The 15,654-nt window shown below is 33.8% G+C and overlaps 1 protein-coding gene across 1 annotated transcript; it reads left to right on the top strand.

The window, feature by feature from the left end:
- Positions 1-15,057: 15,057 nt before the first annotated feature.
- On the top strand, positions 15,058-15,654 carry LOC107957798 (uncharacterized). The gene has a single exon (XM_016893409.1). The coding sequence runs from the start codon at positions 15,058-15,060 to the stop codon at positions 15,652-15,654; it is 597 nt and encodes a 198-aa protein (XP_016748898.1).

Here is a 15,654-nt window from a genome sequence, read left to right as displayed (position 1 = left end):
ACAAAAAATAAATACTCCCAAAAATAATACCGACTATCATGAAGGAATTTTTTCGTTTGTTGGTATGTCATTTCTCGAGGAATTATTCCACATGCAAGATAATTGGCAAAATCAGCAAACCAAGGTTTTTCATGAATTCGATTTACCTCAAATAAGCAGTCAAATTCAGGTGTATTCCAATCACGTATAAACGAAATACAACTTCATTTTAATTGAAAATATGATCGATTGAGGCACAAACATTATAAGCATGAATCTAATAAATATTATTTAATCAAAGCAATCATCCTAGCTTAAATAAAATTAAGCTAACATTGTTTTAAAAAAGAACAAAGAACACATATCAAAAATCTTTAAATTAAATTAAAGAAAAGAAAGATTAAACCCAATCAGAGTGGTTGTCATCCAAGACTCTGACTGACGAAGCTCCTTCGTTCCTTTGCTGATGGTTGTCCAAGGTGGCCGACCAAGGGTTCTTTAAGAGGCTCAAATGCTAAAATATTTATGAAAAGATGATGATAGGCGTGGGGAGAAATGAAGAATGCTAAGAGAATTTAGAGAGGAGAGAATGATGAATGATGAGGATGAGTAGAAATGAGAGAATGAGGTCTTATTTATAGGTGAGAAGAGGGGATAGTTTACTAAAAATAGGAGTTTCATCTTTTAAAGCATCTTCATGGGTGGCTGGCCATAAATTGAGGAAGTTGAGCTGATTTTGCTTATTTTTGGCCAATTTGAGTGCCACAACAACTCAGGATTGAGACTTGGTCAAGTGCAAATCTTCAGGTAAATCTCTAATTTCTTCAACTCTTTAAGGACCTTGTGCAATTAAACTAAAAAGTTGTTTATGGACAGCCATGTGCAGCCGAATTTTGGGTTGCCTTGGTCCCCAATTTGGACGATTTTGTAATCCAGCAAAGCTATCAGGCCTGTCCAGAATAAATCAACAAGTTAGAGGACCAAAGAATAAAATTTATTCAATTAATTAATTAATTTAAAACTCAAATTATTAATGAAATATTTTAAAATGAATTATTAAATATAATTTTATATTTTATTATTTAATCATGCATGGCCCACTTTATGTCTTAAAAAATATAATAATTCAAATTAATATAAAATAAGCCATTTATTGCATGAAAACTATATAATAAAGCATAAAATCACATTTTAATAATTTCTATGTCCTAATTTCATATTTTCACATATTTCATTAGTTTATTAAACAATTACTTAGTTTTAACAACAATTTTACGTAAAAAGATGATAAATGACATAGGAAAAATCCTTTATATTTTTCCGTTTATAATAACTTGACCACTCTAATACCTAATTCCATCCCTGTGGAGACGATCTCACTTATCACTATATTACTTGATTCATTATGTATACTTGCTCAATTCACATATCATTTCACACATGACACGCGACACTGTCGATAATGCCTTGAGAGACCCACTAGCACCACAGTTACTTGCAACCTTGCAAATGGCTCGAAATGAGTGAATTTTATAGGACTATGCCCTAAAAACTTTATATATAAGGCCAATGATTATAGCAAATAATTTGAAATCAAACAAGCAATGATACAAATGATCCAAAATAATCTACATTTAGAGACACTATGATAGAAGATCCTAATCAACATTTGCAATAGTTACTTCAACTCTATGATACTTTTAAGTATAACAAGGTCACTGATGAGCTATTCATCTTTAGTTGTTCCCCTTTTCTCTGATTGATAACGTATTTTCTTTGTTAGACTCACAGGCTCCAAGATCCATCACAACTTGGGACGAACTTGCTAGAAAATTCTTAGAGAAGTGTTTCCTGATTAGTAAACAGTCCAATTAATGAGAGAGATTGATGTCTTTAGATAGATGGAAAGAAAAAGCTTCTATGAGGTGTGGGAACACTTCAAAATGTTTATTTAAAGATGTCTGTACAACAGATTCCTGAGTGGATGAGATTGAAAATATTTATAATAGGTTAGATACAAACGCAAGATCAGGATTGATGGAGCAACAGCAGGAGCACTTATGAATAGAATATGAGATGGTAAAATTATTGAAAACATCATAAAAACCTATCACGGCCAACTAAATGATTCACATATGGCTAGAAACCGATTACAATTAAAGCTATCTAAGAAGATGATAAATATCAGCAACTAGTGACAAACTCAACCGTATGAATATGCTTTTATACCGCTATGCATGAGGAGAAAAGCCACTCTTCCATTATATCAATAATTTGCTGAGCTTAAAATTACATAGGAATAGGGGTGGAAACCTTTATTCAACACATACAATTTAGTTGGAGAGATCACTCGAACTTGAGATGGGGAGAAACCAAGGAGGAGGTAACAATTCTAGTCAAGTTAAAAATATTAATTACCAACCTCCTTACTTGCAGAAACCCCAAGACAGAGCCAACCCATGTGACCACATGACATGTGGTCAATATCTTGATAGAATTGATGGAGAGATGTAGTCAATGAGGACAGATGTCAAGCAAGTGCAGTCTTAGTGCACCAACTAAACAAGAACATTGACTAAGCTTGAGGATCAAATGAGCCAATTGATGAGCATAATGGGCATTCCCAATAGTACAAAAGATAATCTACGGAGGAAGGTAAATAGCATGTGAAAGCTATAGCACTTCGACCGGGCTAGAGGTAACGATAGACAATGTACTAGCTACTAAGATAGGAAAATAGATACCTAAAGTTGCCGAAATCACAAAATTCCCATTTCCATCAAGATTAGAAGAAAGACAAAAGTAAGACGAGGATGAATTTCTAAGTCTTTTAAATTTTTTAGAACTTTAAATGTTAACCTACCTTTGATTGAGTTAATTGAGAAGGTTCCAAAGTGCACCTAGATTTTAAAGGAGATGATGGCAAGGCGTAAGAAAATCAAGGTAGGAGAATATGTTAATTTAAGTGCTTCATGTAGTGTAATTATTCCAAACAAGTACCATGAAAAGTAAAAGACCTCGACAGTTTTACCATTCCCATAGAAATAAGGAGTATTCACTTTAATAGAGCCTTATGCGATTTAGAAGCTAGTATTAATTTAATGCCCTTAGCAATTTTTGAAAAATTCAGGTTAAGAAATCTTAAAGCAACTCAAATAACTTTGTAATTAGCTGACAGGTCTTCAATACACCTGAAGGGGTACTAGAAGATGTGTTAGTCAAGGTACGAGGCATTATTTTCCTACAAATTTTGTAGTACTTGATTTTGAGAAAGATCGTGAGATACCAGTCTTACTAGGAAGACCTTTCCTAGCCACTTCTAAATCCACCATTGATTTCAAGAAAAATGAATTGATAATGAAAATTAATGGTGAGACTGAAACTATCAAATGTGGCTATCAGTCGAACGAGGAAAGTATGAGGAACTAGGGAGCATTGCAAAAACTTATCTACTTCTAACGTTCCAAAATCAAAGGATAAATCATCCACGAGTGAATTGACAATACTACTGGATAAATCTGCAGTATAATTGAATTGTTGCATAATATTTGTAAATTAATGTATACTTAACTAACACGTAGTTTAGATTCTAACTTTTATTTGATGTAGGTTTATCCTTAGATCGAAACATCCTTCAGATGAAGTTTTGAGCCGAAATAGACTCGTCGTCGCGCATGACAATAAAAAGTTATGATGTAGCAGACAGTCCTTGAGAATCTCCAAACTACTGGATGTGTCACAACACGGAACCTCTGTGTCACGACATTGATGCAATTTTGAAGGGTTGACTCGACCCATTGCATAGTGGAGCAACTTTAACATTAATTTGACCTGATTTCTAAACATTTAAACCCTATTTTATAACCTCAATCCTATTTACTCCTGATTAAAACACTCTTCAAACCTTTTCCCCCTCAAACTCGATCAAATCTCTCAACACCCCTCAAACCTTAAGCCCTAAATTTCCCAAATTTCCTTTCACACACTCGGTGCAACAAGGAATAAGGATATCATGGGCTAGCAAGAATTCAAATGAACTTTAAATATACATTAAAGGTTAAGGGTTCCTAAACCCAAACTTTTTACTAGTCCATTGACTCATTTTTAGTAAGTCATTAGGATTGAAACATCATGCCTCCTAAGAAAGTTAGGCGAACAATGGAAACAGAGCCATCGATAGTTCAAGCTCCATCTAATGTTCCAAATCGAATGTTGAAAACTATTTCAATGAACCTCAAGGAAAAATATTCATTCAAGAGAAGGGATTTGATCAATCGATGATTTTGTGTAAAGAAATTTAGCCTTTGGTCAGGTATCATTGTTAGGAATGTTTTGAGCGATCCTGAAGGATAATACAGTGGTCCCTGTTATCCAAGAGTTCTATGCATTTCTACAAGACCAGGAGTCTAGAATTACTAAAATTTATATATGGGATACAGTAATTGTGCGAGGGAAAGAGGTACAAGTAACCCCTGGAATAATTTGTGACTTTATAATGTTCCATACTATGAGAATGATTTCATTGATGAAACTGACTTAAAATATTTTAGAGACATAGATATGGATAATATTATAACTTTTAACTAAAGGAAGGGTGAATGGAAGTATCGCATAGGTACCAATATCCCAACATCTTTCCATCAAGATATTATGTTTCCGGAAGCTAAAATGTGGATTCAATTCATTTGCACGCGAATTATACCTGCTTTAAATGTTTCTAACGTTAATGCCTTTAGAGCAGTGTTACTTTATGGTATTTTATAGAAAAAGCATGTCTATGTTGGCAAATGGATCCACTAGAACATAGGAAGATGCATTAGTAGCCAGAAGGTGGGAGTATTCTCTCCTATCTAGTGATGCCTTTATACAAAAAGGTGGGTGTGCCTATGACATCTACTGAGAAATTGTTGAAACTATTTTGAAGCATGATTGGAGACACCTTATTCCAAAAATACATTGAGCTACGGGCCAAACAAATAAAAGACTGAAATAAGCAACATTAAGAAATGACAGCTACACCCATTTCGTCAAAATGGTTGGTACAAGATTAAAAAAATGTTGGTGAGAATAGTCATCCAAAGTTAGATTGGATGATTCAATGGATGTAGGAATCAAGACAAAATTTTCAAGATTTTACTAGGCAAAACAACATTCAGGTTCCCAATTTTACGCTGACATGTTCGAGTTGGCAAATATGGACCAAGAAGAAGAAGTGCATAAAAGCGAAGGGGAAGGAGAAGAAGATGAGGAGATGGATGATGAGGAGGCTAATTGAACTATTTTTAATTTTACAAAAAAATTTGTATTAATTTTTAGATAATTTTAATTTAGACTTCGTAGGAGTAGGATTAATAAGTATATTTTAGTATGTTGTATTTTGTTTAAATTTTCAATGTAGGAACCCAACACAAAAGAGACACAAACATATCCAAACTTTATATGATCAAAAGAGGAAGCACCCACCAATAGGAGTCAGAGTAATCACGATCAATCAGGTAACTTCTTTCCTTATCTTTTAATGGGCTACAAATTAAAGAAAATGTGTCAACTAAAGTGTCGAGGTAACATAGAAAATTTGCTTCAAATTTTTATATTTTCTTTTATATTTCTTGTCTTTTGTGTGCTTGAGCTTGTAGAAAGACAAGTGATTGGTTAGGAGCATGTACATTGGTTGATTGTGTTTATGAATAAATTTGGCATGATGATAGGTGATTTTAAATTTTTTATTATTAGACTAATAAAATTCTATATGTTACACTGTAAGTAGGTATTTAGCTATCATTTGTACCAAGTGATATATAAAATACAAGGAAACGAGCATAGTAGTATGAATGATAAATAGTGAATTTGTATTTTCTTGGTTGATTAAATTTGTGAATGTTGAGATATTTAAGGATGACCTAAGGTGTTGTTTGGAACACATTCAGAGCAAAAAAGTTGTCCTATTTATATTTCACATCTAATACCAACTTTTGAGCCTGTTAACACTTCTTGATGAACCACATTACAAGCCCCAAGCCTAGAAACATCAAATTCTATTTGCCTTTTTCCTTTGGTCATGTGTTGTACGATTATAGATGTTTGACATACGTATTGAGGGTTAAATAGATACATCATGGTGGAGGTTGAAAAAAATAGAGTGAAATAGGAAAGATTATTGTGATATAGGAATTACTGGTTAGCCTGAAAGTGAAAAACAATAAGAAAAATTCAAAAAAAAATCCATACAAATAGAAAAAGTACCTGAAAAGCCAAAAATCATTCTTGAGTGAGAAAAAAAATGAAAAAGAACAGTGACAAAGTCACAACCATAGAAAAACTCATTCATTAGTGTATCAAAACTCGTAGGCTAGCCACAGTTACTATGTCATGCTATGATTTACTATATTTAGAGAGACAAGCAATGTGAGAGAAGGAGAAATAAGGCGGTGAGCAGGTAAAGGTCACTAAAAGGGGAAGAATAGGGATCAATATGATGTGTCAAACTATTTTCGTGTTTGTAACCTTTTGATGCTTACTGTTTTTGAATTCCATACCTGTCCTAAGACTTAGAACGTTACAAGTCAAAAGCCCTATGTGACCTAAATATCCTTATACATGAATGGACATCATACTGAACATTCACATAGATGACTATTTGTTTCTTCTCAGATAATCAAAGTAATTTTATGATTTGTTGATGGATTCCTATAGGTAAGAACCTTAATTCTTGTATATTTTGTAACACACTAAACTTAGATGTCTGTACTTAAAAGTGAAAAGTCAACTACTCATCATGTCGAAATTGTTAGTAAACGTGAAATGCCTAAGTCATATGCTCCAAAATCAAAACTTGTACCATACCTACTCAAGGGTCATCATTTTTCATTTTGTAATCTTTGTTTATGTTGCTTGAGGACAAGCAATAACTTAAGTGTGGGGTATTTTGATCTGTTGTAATTCAGTGTAGCAAATTAAACTAGTTTTCACATTTAAGGAGCTTAAATACAAGTATTTTTGTTATGTTTTAATTTAGTTTCTTTAGTTTTGTTTACATTCAATAAAATGCGCGCATTGAGTTTTTTATTAACCTTAAAAAGTCAAATGAGACTTAAGGAGTGCAGGAAACCATTAGAAGGCATTTTGGGTCAATACTAGATGCTATGTCGCAACATGGGAGATCTTATGTCGCAACATAGGCTGAGGTGTCATGACATACCCCTAAAGATGGCTACAAAGGAGTAGACTAGCTGCTATGTCGCAACACATGTCCTGTTGTGCCACAACATCAACTTTGTGACAAGATTAAAACACGAAGTAGGGGTATTTTGGTCTACACAATCAAACCTAAAGCTCGGGAACAACGGCTACCCTAAGGCTACAAACGACTTCTACCTAAAGGCTATAAATAGACCTCTCTAGCACACATATAGACACCATTCCATTAGCTTAGAGTTTTTCTTTAGGTTTATATTTGTTCTCTTACTTTCTTAGGTTTTATAATTTTAGTTTATTTGTTTTTTCAAGAAATCTAATTGTAAAGGAGATCAATTTCTGTGGATTTGCTCTATTCATCAATATCAATCAGGCTTTCTTAAACTCTCTATTTCAATTCATTATTGATGATTAATTCTTCTATTCTTTCCATGTTGTTTATGAAAGCTATGAAGAACTAATCCTTCTATAAGGGATTAACGAGTGGAGGCATGATCTCTTAACTTTTTTTAGGGGTACTCAATGGATCAATTGTTGGGAAAAGAAGGAACATGAAACAAACCCTAAGCCTGACAACTTGGAAAGTTATCAAGGTGGGAATTGGCCCAAAATTGGTATTGCCCATTCATGAACACCTTTACCCCAAGCCAGTTTGGATTGTGAGGTCAAAAGATAAGTAGTTCTTGCTGACTCGTTATGTTAGTGAAAGATCAAAAGATCCTGTTAGGGTAGTGACTAGTTGGTTGACAATGAACCCAAAATGATAGTTAGTTGGGATTGCCAAAGTGAGCTGATCACCCATCCTCAGATTCGATTCATTTTATCTATCTCTATCTCTTGCAATTTTAATTATTTTTATGTTATTTTATTTTATTATTTTACAAACCCTAAACATATTGCTTATTTTATTCTAATAATATAATTGACTTAAAGTATTAATTAGATCTTTAATTGCCTAGGTTAAGATTAATTTAGTACTCACCTCCCTAGGGTCTGATCCTCGTAGTACTCACCAACTTCATTGTAAAATCTATATTACAGCTCGACCTGTATACTTGCGGATACTGCCTCATAACTCTCTATTTTATTACAGTGTTCACATCTAGACGCTAGTATGTCCGGAGGCGATCAGAAACTCTGGGCACTAAATTAAATTTTAGCACAGTATTTCATCCATAGGCAAATGAACAATCAGAACAAGTAATACAAGTTTTGAAAGATATGCTAAGATGTTTCATTCTTTAGTTTGAAGGTAGCTGGGAGAAATATCTGTCGTTAGCTGAATTTGCTTATAATAATAGCTACTAATCCAGTATTAAAATAGCACCATTTGAAGCATTATACAGTACAAAGTGTAGAATACCATTGTACTGGTCTGAATTGAGCGAATCCAAGTTAATTAGAAATGATTTGATCTGTGAAATGGAAGATAAAGTTCAAGTTATTCGTGATTGCTTGAAAGCCGCATCAAATTACTAAAAAGCATACGCAGACTTGAGAAGAAAAGATATAGAATTTGTCGTTGGCGATAGAGTATTTTTTAAGTTTCTCCATAGAAGAAAGTGCTTTGGTTCGACAAAAAAGGAAATTTAGTGAAAGATTTTGGACCATATGAGATTATTAAAAGAATTGGTCCTATAGCTTACATATTAGAATTCTCTCCTAAACTTGAGAAAATTTACAATATTTTTCATGTTTCGATGCTGAAATGTTATAGGTCAAATGTGATTATTTCCAATGAGATTGAATTACAATCTATCGTATCCTAAAAAGTCAATAAGAATTATAGATCGATAGGTAAATGAACTTTGAAATAAATGAGTACTATTAGTAAAAGTTCTATGAATTTGACACAATTTCGAGGAAGCTACTTAGGAGACTAGGGAATCAATGATATTATAAAACTAGAATTTATTATCAAGGAACAATATCGAGAACTAAACTTCCTAAGGAGGGAGAGTTGTAATAGCCCATTTGTAATAGCACGATTTTCAATGGTGACCGAACAGTGGTTCAGGACTACAATTTTTTGTCATGTCGACTCGTAAATATTACTTTTAAAATATTTATGAAGTCATTAGAGTCGTAATAAAATTTGGTTCGGAAATATTAACGTTTAGCTAGTTAATTAAAGAAAAATAACTAATTTGTAAAAGGTGAAAAACTTAGTAATTATTATATTTAGTTGATTACATAGCTTGAAATTTAATTGAAGAAGGAGTTAAATGGTAAATTAGCCTTAATGAATTTAGTTGGACAATTAAATAAAGGAAATGAAAAAATTATGAGATTATAATGGCAAATTTGTAAATTACACTAAATTAAAACAATTTTAATTAATGAAAGAAACAAAATCATTTTCATTTTTATTCTTCAAATGATCAAAAGCCATAGCTAGGGTAAGGAGAAGCTTTGGTTGGCTTAACTTCTTGCATGTAAGTCCATTTTGATTCAATTTCTTGTAACTTTTTATGTTTTTGAAATCGTTGCAACTAGGTCCAGCTAGCCCATACCTTCGTTTTTTATTCTATTAAAATTTTGGAAGTTGTCATTGGTGAATATTGAGTTTTTTTTATGAATATGATGTATTTGAACCTTTGATTGTGTTGTTTAATGATTTTGTAACGTGATTTTTGATAGATTTTGATTTTTAGGATTAAATTGTGAAAATGACAAAATTTTAGGCTTTGGAAGTAAATTTAAGGTTCGTTGGGCTATTTGAAAGCCTAGTGTTTTTGGATGAAATATTGACTTGAGAAAAATAGTTAATTTAATGAATTTGAGATTAAGGGACTAAATTACAAAAACTATAAAAGTTTAGGGTAAATGTGTAAATTTAAAAAAAGATATTAATTGCAAAATGGATTGGAATATGAAATGTATGCTAATAATTAGGGAATTTTACATTTTAGATCAAGATCTCGTAGATACTCGTGGAAAAGAATATTAATTGCAAAATGGATTGGAATAGCCCCTTAACTTCTACAATTACTACAATTCAGTCCAGGTAAGTTCATGCAGTTTAGAATTTAACATCAATATGAATTGTTAAGTAGATTAATAAGGTACGACTTATGTATTTATTATTAATATTTTATAATGAGTGGTAATTTGAGATATAATATTGAAATTGGCGCACGGTTTAGATTGAATGTTGGATAGAGTACAAACGTGATTTGGTGTGTTATGGGGGTTTGGAGTTGAGATGGTATTGGTACTCTCTGTCTAGTGCGTTTCGGTTCGATTAGCTTTTATGAGCTTCTATCTGGTGTGTTTCGGTTGGATTAGCTCTTATGAGCTTCTGTCTAGCGTCTTCAGTTCATATAACGATATACTCTTATCTGTAAGTTATTCTTCAAATGAAAAATCTCGATAAGGTAATCTATTTAATAAATTTTGAAAGATTTGTTATTTATTGAATATTGATCTAAACATAGATGAATTTATCTGTTGAACTTATAAATGACAGGGAATTCTCATGGTTGATTTTTTTGTTTGAATTGTTGTATTTACTTCGGTAAGATTTATCGTTTAAAGCATTGAACTTACTAAGCTTCATTAATCTTACTTGTCTTGTTTCATGTCATTGTAGATACTTGGAAGGTTGGACGATCGGATTGACACTCAAGTCACACTATCCAGCTTAATTCGGTAGTTTTTGAAACGTTTATTTCAGATTATATGGCATGTAATAGGCTTTTGTGTTGCTATTACTAACGTTTTGGTTTATGTAAATATTATGCATGATCTTTTATGTAAATGGTCAACTTATATAATACATGAGAATGAAGTATAGTTTCTATACTAATATGAATGATATGTATTAAGGAAATGTTATGATTGGGGTACCTTTGATATGTAAATTGGATAGGTATTAACTTGAATGAATTGATGAGCTGAATTAATGCTTATATTAATGCATAATTATATATATTTATGGTACCAATGAGGGTGCACTGGTTAGGCATTTAATAGATTGGTTGTAACATTCCAAAATTGGGCCTAGTCAGAATAGTAGTTTCGGGACCACAAATCCGACATTAAAATATTTGTTTTATGATTATTATGAGGTCTAGGATATGAAAATAAGCATGTGTTAAAGTTTCATGAAGAAATTTTAACTTTAAGGTGTCCAATTGGAAATTAGGGACCAAATTGAATAAATTATAAAACTTGGGTTATAGAAGCAATTAGTATGAAATTGCTATGGATTATTAATTAGGAGGCCTTAAATAGCAATTTTCCCAATTTCTAAGTTTTAGGATAAAAATGGGCAAGCATGGAAAATTTTGGAAGGTTATTAAGGAAGGGCATTTTGGTCATTTAGTAGTAAATGAAATAAAAAGGGAAAAAGATAGCTAAAATCAGCCATCAGCTTTCTTGTGGCTGTCGAAATTCTCTATATCCATAGCTAGGGTTTTGGTTCAACATTTCAAGCTTGATAGTAAGTATTCCCTAGCCCCGTTTTTTATGTTCTTTATGTTTTTGAGATCCTCGTAACATGTTCTCTCTATTTCTACCCATATTTCAAGCTAGGGTTCATGTTCAAAAATTTACCCATGCATGAGATGCTTGTGTTTTGATGATTTATGGAGGAATATGAGAGTTTAAAGGATAGTAAATAACTTTTACTAAGCAGTTTTTTATGGAAATGGCTTAAGGGGCCATATTGTAAAAGTTGTGAAAATAGGTAGAAAAATGTGAAATGAAAGAAAATGTGGGCTGCTATAAGCAAGAAAAATATTCGTCTAGGCATGGGTAACTTAGAAATTTCATGCATTTCATTATACGAGCCTTAGGACTAAATTGTAAAAAGTGTGAAGGTTAGGGGCAAATTGGTTATTTGCCCGAGGGCAAGTCTTAAGCCGAAAATGAACAATGTGATGTATTAATAATTTATTTTTACTAACATAGACCCCGAGGAACCAATTTTGAAGGTCGACCATGGAAAACGAAAGGTTTCGGAATAACCGACATACGAACCCGAAGCAATTACCAAGTAAGTTCGTGTAACTCGAAGTAGACTCTTAATATACTTAAAAATGTATATTCATGTATGCATTATAATATTGGAAATTGTTGTGAAACAAGGTATGATAAATATTGTGTTCATAAATGTCTTAGTTGAATAAAAAGGATATCTGATGGATTCTCGAAATGAATTGACGGTAAAAAGGATCTAGCCCGGACGGGTTTTCCTTTAGTGATCGAGCCTCCCAAAGAATAAGTGGGCTGAAATGGTTTTAGCCCGGACGGGTAATTCGATTAGGGTTTGAGTTTAGCTTGGAATGGCAATTTAAATCTGAGTTCATTAGAGTATATTTCATTGTAAGGGATTTAGCCTGGACTGGTAATCCTGACATTACTCTATGAGTTTACATTACGAGGGATTTAGCCTGGACTAGTAATCCCGCTGTAAGAGCAAGGTTCACGGGAGTGTGTATTTAAAATGATCACTTACACGATTTGACGGTAAATGAGATATCCATCGAGATTCTGAGAGGTTCAATGAGATTAAAATGAGGAACGAAAATAGAAATGCTTGAAACGATGAGCTCATCTAAGACTAATGCTATAATGTACTTGCACGAGACTAACTAGATGGTTGAGTGTATATGATAGGGACATTATACTATGCATGTTTGGCATGAATATCCATTATAGATGCATGCTAAATAACCGGTAAGTTTACCTTTCTATTATTTGAACCTACTAAGCATGTGAACGCTTACCCCCTTTCATTTCCCTCGTCTTACAGAGCTCGAGGACTCGTGAAGATTGGAAGACAGTTGGAGCATTGTCAACACTATCAACTTGTCTTGCTTTGGTATATAGAAACTTTTATTTTCTTATAACGGCATGTATAGGATTCTTGGTCATTTGGTTATATGTGTCATTTGGCTAGCCAATGTAAGGGCTTGAATGATATGCTTATTTATTTTGTATATGGCCATGGGATATGGCTCATTTTGATGTGGGTTGTAAACCTACTAATCGTGCATGGTATTGCTTTAATGTTTCATATGATGGTTAAAAGCGGTATATTATGAATGGACATATGAAATGTGGCCAAATCACTTAGAGATAGTTAGGTCATAATTGGCAATAAGTTATAAAATGAGCCAAGTATAAAATGTGATTATTGAAGTGGTAATCCTTAATACAAAAAGGATAATCTAGCATGTGCTAATCCACTGAGATGAGGTTAACATGCAATAGACTATGCCAAGGTGGGTTATGGACATATTTAGGCTAGGTTAAATACCATTGAAGTTTATAAATGTGTATGGATGTTGAGGGTGACCATTGTTTTGGAAAATAGCCTCCAAAAAGGTACACACGGGTAGACACACGGGCATGTGTCTCACACACAGCCTGCCCCTTTGGCGTGTTGCTCAGTCGTGTGTCCCCTGCACCTTGAATTTTTAAATCAGTATGCATGGTAGTAAACACAGGGGCAAAGACACGGCCGTGTGTCTCAACTGTGTGGAGGACATGGCCTTGCACACGGGCATGTGCCTTGGCCGTGTGGCCCTAGATGGATGATGACATCATAAACAGAATGTCCAGGTTTTTGGACACGGGCGTATCTAGGCCGTGTGAGAGACACGGGCCAGGGACACGGGCGTGTGCTCAGCCATGTGTAAACCCCTGTAGGTTCAAAATGAAAAATAAATTCCAATAATTCAAACGGGTAAGGGACATGAGCGTGTCCCAATGCACACGGGCGTGTGAGGCTTAAACCTAAAAATTCCCTAAAGTTTTCTAAAGTTCTCGGTTTAGTTCCAGATCGCTTTTAATGCATGTTTTGAACCTCATAAGTCTATAATTGGGACAATACGATTCTATTTGATCGGTTTTAAAATGAAATGAAATTTTTATAGCCCATATTTTTCAGAAATACCATGTTTGTGTATGGTAATGCCCTATGCCTTGTCCCAATCTCGGGTATGGGTATGGGGTGTTACATTGGTTTTGGTGTGTTTTTAGCTAGATTAATGTCATTTTGAATAGGTATTTTGGTTGGTATTTTAGTTTCTTAAGGTTTAACCAAACTTGAAATGGTAAACTTGTATTTTAAGGTTCATTTTAGGTCCACACGGCCTGAGACACGGGTGCATGTCTCAGCCGTGTGTGACATACGGCCACGCAACACAACCATATGTCCCCTGTAGGTTTTTGGGGTTGCATTTCAAAAGTTACACGACCTAGCACATGAGTGTGTGGCTTGGCCGTGTGACCCAAGTCAGAGAGTTACACGAGCACAGACACGGGGTGGGACACGACCGTGTGTCCCTATTTCAATTGTTACACAACCTGAGATACGAGTGTGTGACTCAGCCGTGTGAGTCACATGGCAGTATGACCCTACAGTCCAAATTTTGCAACTTTATTCTAAACTTTCCAAGTGTTTTTTATTTAGTCTTGAATTCTTTCTATAGTATTTTTAAGGCCTCGAGGTCCAATTAAAGAACATTATGAATGTAGTTAAATAAAATTAGATTATGATTGCATTGATGTATGGATTTAATGGTTTACTGTAACCTTTTTCGGTAATGCTCTATAACCCTATTCCAGCGATGGATACGAGTTAGAGGTGGTACATTTAGTGGTATCAAAGCTATGGTTTAGTCGATTCTCTGGCTGAACATAGCCTGTGAAATGTCAAGAATTACATGCCATATAAATCTATGATAGTGTGACGTGTTTGATCTAATCTAACCTTTATTTTCTTATAGATTGTAAGATGTCAGAGGTTAACAGTAACGTACCGACCTCTGATCATGGGACGAGTAGTAGTGTTCCAATTCTTCTAGCTGAGGAACATGAACTTAAAAATATGTTCTTTAGTTAATAAACCAGTGGTTCAATAAGTTTATGCAAATGAATAATCCGGCTCAACGACCTCCACTTTTTATTATACCACTTGTTGTACCTCTAGTTGCACCTCCACCTCTTCCTGTGATTGAACCTAGTCGACGTATTCTGATTGAGAAACTCAGGAAGTGTAATGTTGAAGAACTTAGGGGTAGATTAGATGATGATCTTGTTAAAGCTAAGAATTGGCTTCAGAACATCTTACGAGTTTTCAAAGAAGTGGCTTGCCCTCCTGATGATTTTCTTAGATGTGTCGTTTCATTATTAAAAGAGGAAGAGTATAGTTGGTGGACTACGATAGTAGTTGTGGTACTGAGGGAGAAAAATTCTTGGGATTTCTTTCAATCCAAATTTAAAAAGAAGTATGTCGGGAAATGGTATTTGGATAAGAAAAAGAGAGAATTTCTTGAATTACGACAGAGAAATAAATTGGTGGTTGAGTATGAGAGGGAGTTCGCATATCTCAGTAAATATGCTCGGGAGATTGCACCTACTGAAGAAGAGATGTGTATTCAATTTGAAGATGGCCTAAATGATGAAATTCGAATAATGATTGAAGGTAATGAAATTAGAGAATTTGTTGTCTTGTCTGATCATGCTTAG

This window comes from Gossypium hirsutum, chromosome A11, assembly GCF_007990345.1.
Source record: "Gossypium hirsutum isolate 1008001.06 chromosome A11, Gossypium_hirsutum_v2.1, whole genome shotgun sequence".
NCBI lineage: Eukaryota > Viridiplantae > Streptophyta > Magnoliopsida > Malvales > Malvaceae > Gossypium > Gossypium hirsutum.
This window is presented reverse-complemented; position numbering and strand designations above follow the sequence as displayed.